The sequence below is a fragment of the Neodiprion lecontei genome, chromosome 3 (genome assembly GCF_021901455.1).
Source record: "Neodiprion lecontei isolate iyNeoLeco1 chromosome 3, iyNeoLeco1.1, whole genome shotgun sequence".
Classification (NCBI taxonomy): Eukaryota; Metazoa; Arthropoda; class Insecta; order Hymenoptera; family Diprionidae; genus Neodiprion; species Neodiprion lecontei.
The window spans coordinates 20,695,529-20,714,793 of NC_060262.1; the positions used below are offsets into that span (position 1 = coordinate 20,695,529).

The following is a 19,265-nucleotide window of genomic DNA, read 5'->3' on the forward strand; positions in this document are numbered from 1 at the left end:
TACCCAACGTAGATACAACACTTGCGACCAGCTATAACAACGTTTCGATTCTATGCCTATGAAAATTCAAGATCGAGAGAGCAAATGAAAAGTTGTTGGAATAATTATGAATACTGATGTTATGGAATACATCGAGCGCGCGTCGAATAGAATCCCATTTCGAAATGAATAATTCTGCTCTTTTCATATCATAGCTAATCTAGTAATATAGGTAAATAGGATGGTTGGAGGTGTTCGGAAATGGTATGAGGTGGTCGGCGCTGGCAGAAGGTGATAGGGGGTGGTCGAAAGTGGCCATTGATGGTCGGAGGTGGCAGGGGGAGGTAGGAGGCGTTCGAAAATGGTAGGACATTTCAAAAGTTAAAGTCGACGATGATCCGGTGTATCAATTTTATCGTTACAGATTTTCTTTTCCCATGAGGCATAGAGTATTCAACAACGATAATGCAGTCCTTAAAATTCATCATTCATCTCTGTCTGGAAAGCTAATTCGCAAGGCGTGGTATTCTATTCTATTTGCATTATTAGAAAAATACCCGTACTCTACATACACTGTTTCTAATCTTTTGCTACATTTGGTTTAATCCCCATGCTTCCACAGCACGAATAGTCGGAAATGTTTTTGATTATCCATAATAAAATAAAAGAAGTAACAAAGCTTAAATTTATTGTTAAAGCTCTAATGAAGACATCAAACTGCGGTCGAATCAATTCATTTATTATATTTTACATATTATTTGCACATGACCTCTGTATATTTGATAAATTATTCCTAAATACATTGAAACATACGTATTTATAATGAAATATCATGCAATGGGCTGTGTAAACTATAAACTATAATTTCTATCGAATAGCTGCTTTTATGTCAACAGGACTTTGAGACTCAGTTCCGTTCGTCCTCCTCCTCGTCCACCTCCGACCACCTCCAACAATCGCCAACCACCTCGAACAACCACCGATAACCACCTCGGGTTGTACCTGGAATAGCAATAAATATTTTCGGTATAAGAACACATCAAAAACATTACGTAAGGATTCATATAATCACAGGTTTTGTTTTTTGGCTGTAACTTTTGATGCGTCGATCGCAGCGCATTGGGACAGCGCCCAATCGATTTGTCTCGCAAAATTACGTCGGAATAGTGCAGGAAAGAATTTATTCCAGCACTTTTCAAAATCGCGAAAATTTTCGCAAAAAATGCAAAGGGTTTTGCCTCATCATTGGACGAAGAATATAAAGACAGTTGCCCCCATGGTCTCAGATGTGACACCCTAAAATTGCCCCGTAAGATATACCAACGGTAGAGTTGAGAACTAATTGCGGAACATCAGATAGTTTCCGATTCCAAGATGATGCTGGCTGCATTCACCTTCTGAGTAACACAGTCTTCGCAATGGCAATTTCAAGCCAGTACTTCGCTTGAGTGTACTTGCCGACTTGTCGGCGATACAAGAAATCAATAATCAGAATAAATATCTTTCAAAATTCGAGCAAAACAGTGATTTAAGTAAAGTCTACGTACTCGAGAGAAGAATGTATACATAGATCATGAATAAAAATAGATCACATGTAATAATCATGCAGAGACCAAAAAGTATAAATGTATATGCGGTCAATGTACGACACTGATATATTTGATTCATCTATGAATAATACGTGATGCAAACTATAAATTTTATGATTTTCTAGGAAACATACTAGATTATCTACTATAATCAGCTACAATATGACAATAAAAGAATTGTTTGTTTCGATAGGGGATACAATTCGACACGCAGCCTATATATCCCATAACAATAATATTCAGAATTAGGAGTAGGAATAGGACTGGGATCAGGAGTAGGAGTAGGAATAGAAGTAGGATCAGGAGTAGGTTCAAGAGTGAGAGTAGGAATAGGAGTAGGATCAGGAGTTGCAGTAAGATCGTAGTAGAAGTAGGAGTAAGATTGAAGTAGAAGTAGGAGTACAGGAGGAGGGTAGGGGCCGGAAGGGGAGAGTAGGGTAGGGCAGGTTTCTCCTACTCCTGCTCCTACTCTTGATCCTGCTCCTGATCCTACTCCTATTCGGACTCCTACTCCTACGCCTGATCCTACTCCTACACCTACTTCTACTCCCGTTTCTACTTATTACTATTAATTAATCAATTATATAATAAATTTTATTAGCACATTTATAGCTACTGAATTTGTGCTCGCCCGAAAAATGAATTGAAATAATTTATTGTACACATGACAAGTTCAAAAAATTTTTGATTCAATATAATTACAATTGCCATTAAATATTATAAAAATGTTAAACTCACCGAGCACAAATCCTCGTTTTCCTCGTCCTCCTCCTCGTCCACCTCTGACCAACTCCAAGAACCACCGACAACCACCTCGGGTTATACCTGAAATAGTAATAAATATTTTCAGTATAAGAACACATCAAAAATATTGTGTAAGGATTAATGTAATAAATTAATTAATTAATTATATAGTAAATTTAATCAGCGCATTTATAGCTACTGAATTTTTGTTCGCGCGAAAAATGAATATAAATAATTTCTTGTAATCACGACAAGTTTAAAACATTTTAGATGAAATATAATTACAATTGCCATTAAATATTATAAAAATGTTATACTCACTTTGCAGAAATCCTCGTTTTCCTCGTCCTCCTCCCCCTTGTCCTCCTCCTCGTCCCCCTTGATCACCCGCAACCACCCCTATACACCTCTGACCACCGCAAACCACCTCCAACGACCATCGCTAACCACCTCGAATACTAATAAATATTTTAAGTATGAGAACACATAAAAAATATTGTGTAAGGATTAATATAATTTTTTTATCGCCAAATTTGACCAAGGAGATTATGAAAAAATTATAAAAAATAAAATTTCTATATTTTGTTATCGCATTGATAGCTACCGAATTTGAGTTTGCGTGAAAAATCCGCCCCGTCCAACTCGTCCTCTCCTTGACGTCGAGTTTCGCCGGGTAGTGGACCTGGAGCGCAGGAACCACGGAGCGCTTGTCTTGGAAGTCGCGTTGCACCAGGAAGCGGACGTGGAACGTAGGATCCAGGAGATAGAGAACCCGATACTCAAAATTTTCGGAGCGCGATTCTCATACGTCCTCTCTACTGCGCGGTTGTTTCCAGATTGAGGAATTCGGCTAGCTGAAATTCGTCGTCGACGATTACTATAGATCGATGACGTCGAGACAAAAAAAATTTTGGGTCACGGCACTTTCTGAACATCCGACATCCAAACTTTGGTTTCGAACTTCAATACTACGTATGATGTATGGTGTATGATGATATGATATAATGTATAGTAATTTCAGTTTTCACATTTTAGACAATAAATACGCACTTCATCTTTCCTGCCGATTCCAGACTCAAGCGGCTAGGCCCTTCGATGGTCAGCCGTTGACTAAGGATATATTCTTCAGTAAACTGGTCAGCTAATAACGCTGTCGTTCTGCGACAGTTGGATAGGGCTTGAAACCACAAGGAGCAACGTACTAGTCGAACACCTTAACCAAGCGGCACAAGTTGAGATTGACAAACGAAGAAAGTATAAGTTCTCATATTTATAGAGAAAATCAGTTAGAATTGAATCAGAGACAATCGCAGGGTCATTTGATTGGGAATCAACGGAAGAAAGTTGTCTTCGGACCTAAAATTAAATTTCAACTTTTGCACAATTAAATTAGGTATGTCGTTAAAATATTTGTGCATGTGATGTAGTTTGACAGAAATGGACAAACTTAGTCAATGAAAGATCCGTTCGAACAAAAATAAAGTTGACACGAATATGAAGTTATACTCAGCTTTAAGTATTTTGTACTGGAGATTGCACAAATATGAGATGCAAATGGGAAATTTGCATGTGTGATATAACTCTTATAATCTCCTCAAATCGTACTTCTTTGAAATATTATAATTCTAGATAAGTTGGAAAAACGAGTACCCTCAGCTGAAAAATTAATGTAAACAGTAACTGAATGATACCGTAAACGAAACAGAATCTTTGAATCCGACGCGTTCTATTGCTAATCTCTTTAAAATTTGGAATAACAATCAGATGACTGTGGTAACAAGAGATGGTCAGTCATAGTTTCAGTATTTATCATCTAAATATTCTAATTGGATTGTCGTTTGAGGAGCTTAAATAATTATATTTTCAATTGCGGAAATATTCAAAATCTTTAATCACGGATGAAAAATGATTTAAAAAACCGAGAGAAAACGTAATTCAAATCGTTGTAGCATCCAAACAGAAACGAATTAAGAGAGATTTATTTAGTTAAGATGTATTAATAAACTTCATTCCAGATAGATTCAAATATGTACCAAAAAATTGAATAGGAATGAGAAGAAACAAAACTGCATGTTGCAGATTGATCAAATAGATATTGCATTACAATTAAAACCTAATAAAATGGATAGAAATCGAATCTCTCGAAAAATATTTGAAACAGTACAATGATAAATTTCGATTGATTTTCGCATCATGTAATACGTTTCCTTGAGAGTTTCGGGATGGCAGACGTCAGAATGAATCTGTTTTAATATGTTTCATACGCCAGAATTACTGTAAAGTATTAAAAAATAAACGGACGTGAGTAAAATGGCAATCTCAACGTTGTATGTTTCAATGCATACCTATGATCAAGTAATAATAAAGTAATTACGCATTATACCGAAATGATAATCTTTGATTTCATCTTAACATACGCCCGATGCTTTATACTTTCATTTCTGCATTATAATTATGTAGATAAGCCTATAATACCTACATTCACAAAACGGAGCTTGTATGAATTTTGTGAGGCGCTGGCGAGTTTCGTATTCAGCCCGACAGTGTTATCAACTTAATTTACGGGAAAAAAATTTCAAACGCGAAATAGCCGGTTTTTGACGCCGAACTCGAGATAGCCGGTTATTCTACGCAACCGTCGAGATACTCTGACAAGCTTGACGGAATGGAAGGGGGAAGAGAGAACAATAGTGCGACTTATCAGTAAGATTAAAAATAACCCGCAATACAAGAACAGTCTGACTTTATTGTTTTACTATTACTACAGCAATTTATGAAGCTGTTTCGTATATAGTTATAAATACGTGTATGCCGTTGCCGTATCAGCTGTACGTAAAGCCGCGATACGATTAAAGTGCTAATTAAACGTTGGGCAACAATTAAATTGCCGTAAAGAGGAAATAAAGTTGCCGAGTAAGCGAGCGTAGGTGTGACTTGGAATAAGGATTATTCGTAATCAGAGACCAGCGATATCAACTTTCCGTCTCCTTCTAACATTCGTACCTACGTATTATATCTGTCCACTTCTGAATAGGTACTTATATACATATCTTGCGATAACCTCGCGTTATAACAATGGCTGCGAGTTGTTTATGCAATGACACTCTGATTACAGCGATAATGATCGGAGTATTAAATTATAAAAATGTATGAATATGGGCAGGGTACAAGTTTTGTTTTTGTAAAGCTTTTCATTGTAAGCTTTTCGAACAATTTATAGAGGTTGGAGTGTTATATCATCATACCTTAAGATTGTTGGCAATTGAGGCGGAGTACTTTCCTTAACCTCTTGTAGCCCAAAATGATAAATTTTAAAATAAATAGCATTTAAAGACTTGTCATTAATACCTTCCGTATGGATTTTGTAGGATTTTGAAAAATTACGGTATTTTTCTTTTCACATTTGAAGATTTGTTTTGAACAGATAGTGTCTTGAAAACGAGTTTTATGACTGTAGTACTACGAATTTACAATGTTTCACACTAAATTCCTTCTAAGCAAATAACAAAAAGTTCGAACCGCAATATTTGTGTCCGCTGAAATAAAGATTTTTCAATTAAAACATTTTCTCCTTGATTTCATTAAAAATGTACTGACATTCTACAATTTATTCTATTATTTATAAATTATTTTTTATAGTTTATTCTTTTTTCCAACACTGCGATGCGAGGCAGCAACTGGTTTTACCTCGATGTTTACAATTAATCCGAAAAAGCTGTGCAGAGGATGTCGGATGGTTAGCCAAAAGTGAAACGTGATGAAGCTGGGAAAAAAAAACTCTAAAGTAATAATGTATCCATATTGTTACAAATTTCTCATAATAATTCTGAATTTTCCGGTGATTGTCTTTAATTGTAGTACTAAAAAAATGTTTTGGTTAAGAAAAACAGAAAACAAGACTGTATTTCATAATTTCTTAACACTTATCAAATAATTTGACAGATATATTTGCATCACGATACATAGGTATGACAATGTGACATAATCGTAAACGTACGAACTGAGTCGAACTTGAGATTCGAACTGGAAAATAATTGTGAGCTGCTGCAGACTCATTATATCTACTATTGCATGCTCTCGCACCAAATACGTCGTTGTCTCTGATTGGTTGATATACTCGTTTCTCTTTCATCAGCCTTGCCAGTTTCTAGTGCTAGTTTTTTTCATCACTCTTATTTAATTGTTCAGTTTTCCTTGGTCGTTGTTTTTATTCTCACACTATAATTACAAAAAAACAGAACTATATTCATTAAATATTGATATTAATTGCCTAGATGCGTCTGTCTTTGCAAAGATGCAAAGACTTGCGGTTAGAAATTAGGCACTTCAATTACAAACGTATACTCATGAAATGTGAACAAGACTGGTAATAAGTATTTCTTGGAATGCGACGAGACTCAACGAATTATTAACAAAGATTCTGATAGTCATTTGTATTCTTTTCTCTTCTCCTTTATTATTCTAGCATTGAATTCGAAGTATCAAACATGACCTGTACCTAAATCTCGACCGATCTTAATATTGTAATAGCATGGGTTCCGAGGTATGCGCTGCAGGCACTTCATCGCATTCAACAGGTATGTAGGCACGGACATCGGGGTATACAGAGCGTGTCGAGTTGTAGAGAGAAGAGGAAAATATAAAAAATAAAACAACTTTCTGCAGATAATAATCTCTGCACACCTAGGCGCGCGTTTTACGTGGAAGCACGCCAATAAGAACGTGTCTATATTGAAAGAAAATAGAAAAAGAAACAGACGAAGATGAACCATGTACGCATACGATTCGTTATTATATGTACCTCAAATTCCACGTTAAATCAACGAGTCAATCCCTTTTATTGATGGCCCTCACAAAACATCAAAAAGACACTATTTAAAGAAAACATCAATGTCTCGTACAAAATTACTAATATGTTGAATAATGTATTTACGTCGTTAAAATTAACAACAGCCACACTGGAAGAAACCAATATTGTTTATAAAATCGATTGTAAATATTGTGATAAATGTTATATTGGCCAATCATCGCAGCATCTAAAAAAACGGATGGCTAATAATAAGTATGATGTTAAAACGCGGGATCCTGATAGATCGGGGTTGGTCCGACACTCATTGGTTGAAGGGCACAGGTTTGCTTTTGAAAATGTAAAGATTATAGAAAAAGAAACTAACCGGCATAAGAGGATCATAAAGTAAATGATGCATATTTCTAAAAACAACACAGCCAACAAGAGAACTGACATACAAAATTTAAGTAACCTCTATTCTGTCATCATATAAATTGTCAAAGAGAAAAAGGCATATTGACAAAATGTTATGTAAACAATTTGCCAACATACCAAGAAATATGTTAATAGATGTATGACTTTCAAATATAGTTGTTTTAATTAACATTAAGATAATTAGGCTTGTCAGTATAGGCATGTGGGTAGTCACTTCATTTTTGAACACCATGTAACAAACATCATAAGTGCTAAGGAATGTTGATATACGTAAGTTTTGAATAATTTAATTTTTCACAGTAGTTCAATAATAAGATTAAACAGTGGCATTTTTGTACCTAAGTAAAATTGTAAACACCATATAGTTCTCATGTAAAATCTGTTATTCATTTTACATTAAAGAAACCTGATGATGATACGCGCGGCATGCCGAAACCTCGTGTAAAAACATAATCGATTGCGAATAGTGCATCATTTTATCCCTGACCGTCACCCAACTAAATGGAATCTGTATATTATCAACACGGTCACGAACATTAAACTCATCTATATCTAGTATGTATATATGTATATTTATGATGTATACGCTTCGCGCACCAACCACCATTTTCATGTTTTCAAGGAAAGGGGAGGGAAGGCGGTAAGGGATCAGATTTTTGTATGTATGAGGATGTACATGTGTAAAGGGTTGAGTGTTGAATCCCTGATTCCTAGATGGATGTGTATACAGAAGGTGAAGGGTCAAGTCTTCATAGGTGTTACGGTATATACCTATGTCAAATAAAGGGTTAAATCAGTATACGTATGGTAAAGAGTTACATCTTCATAGCTATAAGGGCATAAAGGTTAGATAAAGGGTTGAATCCGTATAGGTATGAAGGCGGTGATAGTAAAGGGAAGGTCGGGTGGTGGAAGGAAGGGCTGGATTCCTGAGACGGCGACGGCGGTCGTGAGATATCTTTATAATATAAAGAGATACAGGTATACCTATGTCGCATCTAACAAAACTTTGGATACATATTCTTTACTGTTTGAAATTTGTAACATTATCAGGTTTCACAAATATGGATTAATATCGTGTAATTATACATAGGTGTAACCTACGTTATTGCCAGGCTTATGGCACCCAATAGTCTGATAACGTGAGTTTAAGTATACAAGTAATACAATTATCATTTATGTTATAATTTCATATACACCTAGAGTGGTATATTAGTTAATGCGTGATGTATGTTGAAGATCATCTATGTCTTCAAACGTCTCGTGATTTGCCGAATTAATAATTCGATAAATGACCGATAGATAGATCGGCATGTGACAATGTATACCTTAATTGTCAACGTCTGGTATTTACGCACTTGGCTGTCCTCAAGTGCCTAGTCTGTATTGTACTTAGCCACAAAATTCATGATATATTCAACGAAATCCTGTATGGAAATCTACTAGAACGCTACATACAATGGATCTATAAGACTGTATAAGATCGCGTGCATATGAATAATGGATATTGGATAGAAAGGACATCAATTGAAGATTCAAATTACTTCTCCACAAAATCCATAAGATCTATAATCGAGATCTGTGTGGATATCCAGTATGGTTCTACTAGATGTATAACGAGCGGACATTTAAATCTCTGTCTAACATGTCCATTATGGATTTCCATGGTACGTTCATTAAAAGTAAATGTTCCCTGTGGATGCCCAAAAAATCCAAAGGGGTTAGTATTCGTTTACTTTGATTTTTGGAGCTCAAAAACTTTTCTTCTCAGAACCATTTTACATGAATATTTTTCCGCTTATTTCGTCTAGAAAGCTCAGAAGGTGTGAGTGTATATAGCGCCGAAGCTAGTTGGCTTGTGTATATTTTTTATGTCGATTAGACTTTTCCTTCACGGAGAAAACGGTGTAATACAAATTAGCAATCACACATATAGAACCAGTGCTCTTGTTGCAGAAAATGTAAGTTTAACTCATTTTACTTATGTCAAGATGTTTCCTGATTGATACTGTTACGTTAATTTTTATTTAGAATTACAACGGCCGCCTCAATCAATCGCACAATATTAATTATTTTTGCCTTTTTCTACAATGAGTATCAAAGTATATGGTTACGATATGGCAGGCTACGTCGAAACATATCTTTTAAGCTACGCCTCTATCACTTTAGGTATATTAGCGTCAAAACTGTCGAACAATATCTTATGAAGGATGCTCTAAGCCCAACGCTGCTATCTGCCAATCAGTGACGTGTTGCTTGTTGACTGAAAAGATACGATAATGAATCGATTTAATATCTCTTATCTCGTACTTTTCTACTCTTCTCATTTTTTTTTTCGTTCATCCCTTCCCATTTTTTCTTGTATCACAGTATTTTTCATTATCCTACACTGTATTTTTCAATCGATCTACTTTTACATTGTTATTATTATGAACTTGATTCACTTCTCTTATTGTTTAGAAGTTTGAACTCTATGTAAGAATACTTAAAGTTCGGATGAACCCTTCATAAAAATAATATTGTTTATCTACTGCATAAAAAATATTCTTTCAAAAAGAAATGATCTTTGCTCATACCGCTGAAATAACGAGAATGTAAGCCGTAAAAATCATATTCTTAGCGGTACCTTTCGTCACTTTGCAAACCAATCCATTTACTGGAAGTACCATCATGCATGACCAAAATATTTTGACGCTAACACTCTTATTTTTCATAAAATAGTTTCTCTATTTTTCATAAAATTGTTTACCTACTAATACACTAGTTAATACGTTTTGAAATAAATTGTATAATACTTTTTATCAACGTCTCGTAAACTGTGTCGGAGTGCTTCGAATTTTTCGCTTTTTGATTTTATTTCGATTGAAAAATAAGGACAAAAAATAAGACATGTCAATTTTTTAACCACTCATTTGAATGTGTAGAGGCGTCCGAATTTCTGATTTTTTTATCCAGCACTTTCCGAAATCATCGCGAGAATTTGTCCGGCCATACAGACAGACCGACGTTTTTCTAAAAATCTGTTTTTTGGATACTCATAGAAGTACGAAAACGTCAACATTCATTGGCATTAGATAAAGTCCTTTTCCACCGAGACTAATACTGTTCCTATATTACTACGAATGATGAAAAGTAAAAAGAAACCAATAATTTATTCCGAAATTACAAGTACCTTCACGAAAGCGAGAATAAAAATCACTTGATTAGAATTTTTCCCCACACAGCTTATTATTGGAATAAGATAAAAATGTGATTATTATAGTACAATACAGGTACTTATGTAGGATAGATGTACAGGGAAAATGCTCGAATAGAGTTGAGATACGCCTGAGGATACGTAGCCTAATCTACGTACCCGAGTGGGATTAAAAGTCTGCTAGGAGCACGAGGCCGCTGTCATTGGATATCAGACGTAATTGATGGCGTATCGGCCAGAAGAGAAAATTGGGAAATTCGAGGTCGTTGAAATACACTCTTTAAAAAATTACACAAGTAATTAAGCATCTGTGCGATAATGCAATACGCTCAGACCAAGGCGTATATATCATGTGATGGAACCGAGACGTAAAAAATGTAGTTTTATGAGACGAAAGTTGGTTTGCGAAAAATAAAAAACTTTTTTAATATACTGTTATTAATTTTCTAATACTGACTACTCTGTGATATACCTATAGCGATGATTTAAGACAAGTCTGTGAGGCAAGAACAAATTGGTATACCTTAGTAAAGTGGGTCAGTGTCAGTTATCACACGTATGGGTCGGTACGCACACATGTAGGTATATGGGATATGCAGAAGTATAGTGACAGAATTTCAATTTCAAAGGACTGTCAAGGCTGATGACTATGTTCGACGTTTTACATATCAATCAGCGTTGGGCAACATTCTGCACATGTGTATGCATTCCCCTGTTAATGCGCATGGTGCATATGATGTGTAAGTACATAATAGGTGCAAGTCGTAATAGTTTAAGCAGGGTAATCCTACGAAGTAAAGGAATAGCTGAAAAGCGCACGTACTCTGAGCCTCTCGAGCATTTAAACAGCGTAATTCTCATGGTTACATTTATTGACCGGCAGCCGCAGTACGCACGCAATTCTTTGACCGTTTTACGCAAATGCGTAGCGTTTAGTATAACGTATATCCACAGTTCACCGTGGTTATCCTTCGATTGGGTTCTTCAGTGTTTTTCTTATACGCCGCGTGTAGCAGATCACCTTCAGATTTCAAGTATATGCGCCAACGGAGAATGGCGGAAGTATCGTGTTTTATTTTTTAGAGTATAAACTCGCGAGCCGATGACAGATGATCGTTCTCGTTATAGTCGAACATTTTTGCAATAAAGTAGCATGCGCAATCTCCCTGTACGAGAAAAAAAAAAAGAAAAAATTTCTAATGATATGACATTATCTCTGCAGCAAAACAATACTCATTCGGTAGAAAATTAATGATCGCCCACTCGTTTTTATTTCAATGATTGATATAATTGAATTGATAATGGTGAAACTTGTTTCAATGGAAAATATTGACTGTGTATCTTGTTAGCATTTAAAAATGCGAGTAAGAAAAATCGAATTATAGTGGGTTGATCATAATAGTATATTTTACTACTAGTGCGGAAAGTAGGCGATTTCCGATAAGTGTGAAGCTTGCAGCATGAGCCGAAAGTGGCGCGAAGGTGCGTGCTACGTTTACATGAATATGAGTGCGAAGTTAGCGGCACGAGCCGAAGGTAAGTATGGCAATCGCACGGATTGAGTGTGAACGCAACCTGAGTAAAGGCTATCGTTGTACTCACACGAGTCCTGTTTCTCCCATCCACACGTGTGACACACGTAATTTTTCCAATACCTGAGAAGGAAAATTTGATTTGAGAAACAATGAAGGTATCTTTGGGGACAATGAATCTGAGACGGTTAATTTTTTGCACCAGACAGTTATGTTGGCAACACAGAGAAACCTACAACGCCATAGTCGGCCGAGCGCGAAACAGACTGAATCTCAATTAATGAAATACCTCATGCCCTCACTGCTCACTGCACTGAGCAGAAACTACGGAGCACTCGTCCTGGAGGTCGAAATTCACCATGTAAAGGACCTGAAATGTAGAAACTGTGGAGCACTGGTCCTGGAGGTCGGAATTCATCAGGTCGAGGACTTGGAAGTCGTAATTCGTCAGGTAAATCACCTGGGGCGCAGGAACCCCAGTGCGTTTATCCTGGAGGTCGAGTTTCACCAGGTAGCTTACCTGAAGCGCAGGAATCACGGAGCCCTTGTCCTGGAGGTCAAGTTTCACCGAGTGGAGAACTTGGACAGCCATAACTACGGAAAATTAGTCCTGAAGATCATGGGTCACCAGGTAGCATACCTGGAGCGCAGAAACTACGGAGCAATTGTCCTGGAGGTCGAGTTTCACCAGGTAGCTTACCTGAAGCGCAGAAACTACGGAGCGCTTGTCCTGGAGGTCGAGTTTCACCAGGTAGCGGACCCGGAGCACAGGATCCAGGAGGTAGAGAACCGGGTACTCGAAATCTGCGGAGCGCGATTCCCATACGGCCTCTCTACTACGCGGTTGTTTCCAGACTGCGGAATTGGGCTAGCTGAATTTCGTCGTCGACGATTGCTATAGATCGATGACGTCAAGAAAAAAAAATGTTGTGTGACGGCACTTTCTGAACATCCGAACATCCGAAAATCCAAAATTTGGTTTCGAAATTTAGTACTATGTATGGTGTATGATTTCCGAAATTTTCGATGACAAGTGAACTTGTCTTTTACTAAAAATTGTTTTTTAAAATTTCTCTTATTTTTGGATAAATATTATTTCGGAAAAAAGGAATATAAGATCAATTTAAAATCATACGATTTGAATGACATTGTTCTATTCATATATTACTTCAAACAATGAGATTCTTCAGAAACTACTGACGTGAGTAAATTCACATATTAATTGTATTACTCATTTTGTACTGTAAAATATAAAATTGCGGAAAATAATCAACAATTATGGCCTAAGACTTATTGTTAGATGTTATAAATTAGTAAAATCGAAGCTCGATCATTTTCAATAAATTTCTTATAAGCCTTGGCAAAGGCAGGCTTGATGAACGCGTCCATCTAAGGTGTCACCTCCAATTTGCACGGCAAAAGTTGTCTGGAATTCCAGGAAAACTGTCATAATGGAAATTTATTGAGTGTCTACAAGTTTGATACAATATACTAAATACGTCACTTACCTCATAAATATACGTATGACAGAATGTATTTACTAATTACTTACGGTCAAAATTACACGTTCATTATTAATGCCCGCCATCGAGTAATAATAGAGTAAAGTGTGCCGAAGCAGCCTTCACTCGTTGTATCTATATATTTATCACGTTATTAAGTATACCATAACAGGAAATTCATATATAATCATATGTGCCTCCTGGATAACGTCAAATTAGACAATTAGGTGATATAACAAATCAAATGAATCATGGTAGACAATCAGCATGCTGGGTGGCTGGACCCATATAAAAGATTGACAATTCATGACGGTTCCTGATTTTTCAGTTTTTGCTTTCAAAATTTGATTTGAAATGGGTACAATTTTCTATAAGAGAAATCGACAATAACATTTAGTTATCGATGCATCTGTTATTGTACACGCGGTACACTGAACAATTGTAAAATAAGAATACCAATATCTTGTAAGTTGTAACAATATGCAATACGGCGCGAAGTTTCATTCCGAGACCGGCCTTCAGCTGCGGTCTAATGAGTTAGATAAAATGTAGAACCTCAGCTACAACTCATTTGCCAATTTGACTGACGTTCATTGTTGTTCAATAGCGGCGATTCGTTCGTTCGTTGAATATTTATCACGCAATTTCGATATTTGCTACGCAGTATAGAAAATAGATTATAAAATTTATACCTTCCGTTGTAAAATTCAAGTCGACTATATTATGTAATAAGATTGTTACATCAACCAAAAGATCGTTACAGAGATAAAAGGAAATAAGAAAGAAAAATGCACAGATGCAACTAGTTAAATCATATCCTTGGTACCCGACGATTGATGAATCTTTTTTTCACTCGTGCCACGTGTCGTTAAGAGGAGTTACAACCGGTACGTTCAAAACATACATAATATTTTTCCCCAGCTGATATAATCTGCGGATGACAACAGATGGAGAAACAATAATGGCTCATGGAATGAAGGCTTATGATCGTTATATAGCTATGAGTGAGCTGTGACGAGGACGTAAAAATTGAAAACAACTGTTGCTACAGCAACTCCAATACATACCTCAATTGATAGAAAAAATCTTATCACCGTTAATGTCATATCATTACAGATATAATAAATGTAGGAAGATTGGTAACTTTATTATGTAATGATCAAACAAATATCGTCATGCATTAGTTACGTAATAACCAAATTAATACACGCCGCAAAATGTACAAGAAATTTTTCGCATAAATATACGGGTATATTTGGCGAAAGAATTCTTTCTACACGTACACTGTTTATTTAAAAAAAAAAAATATGTGTGCAGTTCACACGTGGTATAAATGAATCCTTCAGAAACTAAACTGCGAGAGAATCAGGAGAATGCAGTATCAGGAGTGGAATAATTATACGTTATATCAATAGTCGTTTCATTTCGTTTCATTTCGTTTCAAATCACTACCGTGCTGAAGAAGTTAAGCTTTCGTTACACCGATAGTCGTTTCATCGAGTTTCAAATCACTCCCGTGCTGAAGAAGTTTTCATCAACGGCGCTAAAGAAGTTCTCACTTCAATAATTTTGTTGCGATCGTTTTCGGACACGAAGATTGTCTTGTCGTAGGATTAATTCTGGACTCGTAGAATTTTCACAAAGAGCAAGAGAACGTTACCAAGATTCCGTAAATTTTTCAACCAGTCCGTTATACTCGCATATTAGCTCGCTCGTTTATCGTATAAGCCTTTGAGGCACGTTTATTGCCAGTATAATAATGTTTCTCCTGTAGGCAACGCACCAAGTTCGCAACGTTGGCGGAGAATGTTTATAAATAATAATAAGCACAATATCTCTGCAAGTTGCCGTTCCGATTACACCAGGTATCGTAACAAGGTGCAGGTTTCTGTGCGAAATGTAACAGTCAATTTGAATTCCTAACTCTCCAATGTTTTTGCGCTGTAGGAATATTCGATGTCATGATTTCCGCTGTGATTTTACTGCTTGCAGAGGACCTGAAATACGAGACGGCGGGTCAATTTTTTTGTTCAACCAATTTTTGTAATTTTTAGAACTACACGACCATGATATTTTTTATATCCTGTAAAACCCGAACTAACGAAAACATTCACGACAATTGGTTTCGTGGTTATTTACAAGCAATCGCTACAGAAGAGTGAAGAGGGTTCGTCTGATTGTGTATGAGGTTTGAAATGTTAGCACGGGTCTCCGATTCGGACCCAATTGAAAATGAATCGACGTTTATCACGAAAACTGATAATTCGAACGGTTATTTGTTTAATCAGACGTTATCAGAGCTGCTCGCTTAATTGCTGAACTGATTTCATTTTTGTTTAAATATCTTTACATGACATGTAGCTCTTGGATCCACATAGATTAATAGAAAATGTTTATTTAACTTGAAGCATTTGCTTTTAGATAAGGTGGCTTCCCAAATATATTATCAAAGCATAATGTTACTAACGATAAAGTCATGTTCCGGGAGTTCTCCTTACGTTCATCGAACGACGTAAACGCCTAATTTCTGGAAAACATAGATAAGTATACAGCTATACGTATCGAGTGAATTATTCGAAGTGAATACTTCGGAATGAAAATTTAATTTATGAGCCAATGAAGCAGCAATGATTTTTTATAATCAATTCAATAGTTCGACATGAAATAACGTAGGAAAATTGTGAATTAACTTAATTAACAGTATGCGAAATATGTGTCTAAAACATTTGGCAAATGAATTTTCAACGCTGGCGGTGGTTTTATACAAGCATATTGAATCAAGGATCCCGGTCTTGAAGCCACTTCTATAATTGTCCGCACATATCACAAAGTAAAATTATTATTACAGTACCCGAAACCGTTGAAATGCGAAACAAGTAAATTCATTGTTCATTAAAATGCTTTCGAATTAATATATATCTAGATATGTGAGCAGAATGTTTACACGTAAAAAATAATGGCAATTTTTTGCTTCATAGTCAGACAGGTTTTGTTTATGATGTTCGATATGGTATGATTTTAACGAATCCATATGACCGTAACTTTTACCCTCACGCTGTGAATGACCTAAACATGAAGTTGTTTAAATTTGAGAACTGTGGTATATGTTACGTAATGACTTTTATTCACTATAGAATTTTATTTACGTTAACTAATTATTCTATAGAGTCACGAATCGGTGACCGTTAAAGTATAAAATAACTTTAAATGTTTATTCCCCACTCTAACTAGTCAGCTTGGTAATTCCATACAACAACGGACTTTACGCTCTAATGATAGTCGGTAATATCAGAGTAAATATTTTCCAGTTCGTACAAACCCGATATGAGAAATTTACTGTGCATATTTCTACCGGTATTGGAAGTTGAGAAATTCATTGGTTTCACTCAGTATACTGTGTTCAGTTTATTTTTGTTCGCTCACATTCACGGACGTTTGAAACCCATAAACAATGAAAGTGAATAAGTGTTGAAATAACGATTTGACGAAAAGTTGATCATTACGTGGGCAAAGGATAATAGTTTTTATTTTACTGGTGAAAAAAAAAAAAGAATTGAATACCATCCGACGAGTCAAAATTGTGAAGATAATTAAATATAAAAACACATTCCGGGAATATTGTCTACTCACACAGCAGTCAAATATCTTGAACGTGATAGGAAATCAAGAATCGATTACAACAATGCCGGTGAAAACCTTAAAATTGAATATTATTATTACAATGAATTACCCATAAATCATATTCTACACCCTGGACTTGAAGATTGGCAAATTAAATATACGATACAGCCATGCATTTATTCAGGCAATTACTTAGACGGTTAGACGGAAGGTTGGAAAGTGTCGAGTGGCTACGAGAAAAAAACGGTGGGAAACCGATCATCAATATCAGAATTCGAATAGTACCAGCGTGTGCTCGAACTTCTTTACGTATATTTATAAATTGTTAGCACCTACTCGCTGTAGGATATACTCAAGAATTATCACAAGATACAAAACAAAAAAAAAAAATCCAATTGAAAGTTCTTTAGTCCCGATGATGTTTTGCGGTTTCAAAGGAATACTCATTCTATTGTTTTTCATTTTTCATACTGAACATTTAATGCTCAAATAATTATATTTACGTGTAGATTACGAACACTGACATAATCACTAGATTTCGTCGATCTTACGTATACCTTTATAATCTGCAGTTGACTACACATGCAGTTTTCTTGCCAGTAGATTTAATCCATTGCGAGTTACTGCATCGTTTCTACTTCGAAAATGCCACAGCACAACAATTACAAGACAATGAAAGTGCCCCTTATTTCACAAATGCTAATTGCATACTCACACTCCTGGTGTAGAAAAATAAGTGCTGCAGTATTCAGAGATAAGGAAAAAATAACCGTACACTTCTATCAAGCCTGAGGTGCGGCTATTAAACAGCAATTAATGTATATGACTCGACGTCAATGTATTTATTTGAACATTATCGTGAAGAATTCGTTTCGTGAATGTAACTGCAGTCTGCGAGCTTTAATGTTCACAGCTGTGAAGATTTATTCCGCGATATGAAAATATAAAATACTGAAATTACAAACGGAAGTTTACAATTGGAAATCGATGTTTCATTTTCAAGCGCTTCAAAGTAGTAACAAATCTAATAGATTCGTTTGATTTCATTTTACGATAGGTCATTTTATTCTGAACGTTATCTTTTACAAATTTACTGAATCATTATTTTTTCAAAATTATTTTGGCAATGTTGAATATTCAGTTTTGCAACATTGCGTAGACGTAAATTCTAATCAACAAATAGCAATGTTAATACTGAATTGATTGATTGAGACAAAAAGGACAAAATACCGAAGGGTTGCAAGACGTCACAAACACATTTATTTAACGTCATCAGTTGCAGCTAATAGAACGCGATACGCTTGTTAAGTGACATCGCGTACGTGAATGTGGAACACGATTTAATGTAATAATGTCGTGAATAAATTGAACGTAAGGGAAAATAGATGTACTGTTTTTATTAAAAGTATGTTGCCTGTTCCTTTGCGTTCTTTTTTTCTTTCCCTACACAGACGGTTGTCTAATACAACGAGATAATCTTGATAAAAATAGCATCGAGTTGACGAATTTCACAAGTTTCGAATTCTCGGGAGATTCGGTATTTCGTTCTTCCGGATTCCGGTCCTTCTGCATTTTGCGGATCGAAATTTTGCTCCTTCTCAAGTTTGATTTTCGACAAATAATTTTGTTCGTATTTTGACTGTTCGAAGTATTAGCCGCTCTGAATTTTTAATTTCGAAACTTTTATTTTTCTATATCTTCACATTCTGTACTTTGTCCATTCAGAATGCTGACTGTTCTGAAAATACTTTTTGGTTAAAAGAACGTTCAGTTGAATAAACTTTCGGGAAAAAAGTTATACTACTGGGTGATTTATCGAAAATACCAATTTCAGTAGACTGATCATTCGTTATTTTAAAATTCATATCTCGAAAATTT

General features: G+C 35.7%; 2 protein-coding genes and 2 long non-coding RNA genes across 5 annotated transcripts in view; 2 read left to right on the plus strand and 2 right to left on the minus strand.

Annotated features, from left to right (window-relative positions):
* Positions 1-967: 967 nt before the first annotated feature.
* On the minus strand, positions 968-12,991 carry LOC124293687. Its single transcript, XR_006903562.1, has 9 exons — positions 12,965-12,991; positions 12,501-12,858; positions 12,335-12,387; positions 4,792-11,898; positions 3,363-3,525; positions 2,917-3,166; positions 2,634-2,770; positions 2,307-2,393; positions 968-981 (listed from the first exon to the last, which is right to left on the minus strand). It is a non-coding gene; the product is annotated as an uncharacterized LOC124293687 (long non-coding RNA).
* On the plus strand, positions 12,545-14,545 carry LOC124293686. Of its 2 annotated transcripts, XM_046735638.1 has the most exons (3): positions 12,545-12,775; positions 12,896-12,981; positions 13,020-14,545. In XM_046735638.1, the coding sequence occupies exons 1-3, from the start codon at positions 12,545-12,547 to the stop codon at positions 13,138-13,140; spliced, it is 438 nt and encodes a 145-aa protein (XP_046591594.1). In that variant the 3' UTR covers positions 13,141-14,545. The 2 variants fall into 2 exon arrangements, with proteins under 2 accessions (XP_046591594.1, XP_046591593.1); XM_046735637.1 differs by having other exon boundaries at positions 12,545-12,981.
* On the minus strand, positions 13,577-18,497 carry LOC124293688. The gene is made up of 4 exons (XR_006903563.1): positions 17,945-18,497; positions 16,234-16,293; positions 13,817-15,763; positions 13,577-13,707 (listed from the first exon to the last, which is right to left on the minus strand). It is a non-coding gene; the product is annotated as an uncharacterized LOC124293688 (long non-coding RNA).
* LOC124293684 (facilitated trehalose transporter Tret1-like) overlaps positions 17,120-19,265 on the plus strand; it is a 33,269-nt gene continuing 31,123 nt past the window's right edge. The window contains exon 1 of the mRNA XM_046735630.1: positions 17,120-17,454. Coding sequence (XP_046591586.1) covers positions 17,449-17,454 — 6 coding nt within the window. The 5' untranslated portion in view covers positions 17,120-17,448. The remainder of the gene's footprint in view (positions 17,455-19,265) is intronic.

Coding starts and splice junctions, on each gene's coding strand:
- LOC124293686 (XM_046735637.1), top strand. CDS start 12,545: ATGAAATACCTCATGCCCTCACTGCTCACTGCACTGAGCAGAAACTAC. Junction 12,982..13,019: donor TACCTGAAGCGCAGAAACTA/CGGAGCGCTTGT, acceptor TTCACCAGGTAG/CGGACCCGGAGCACAGGATC.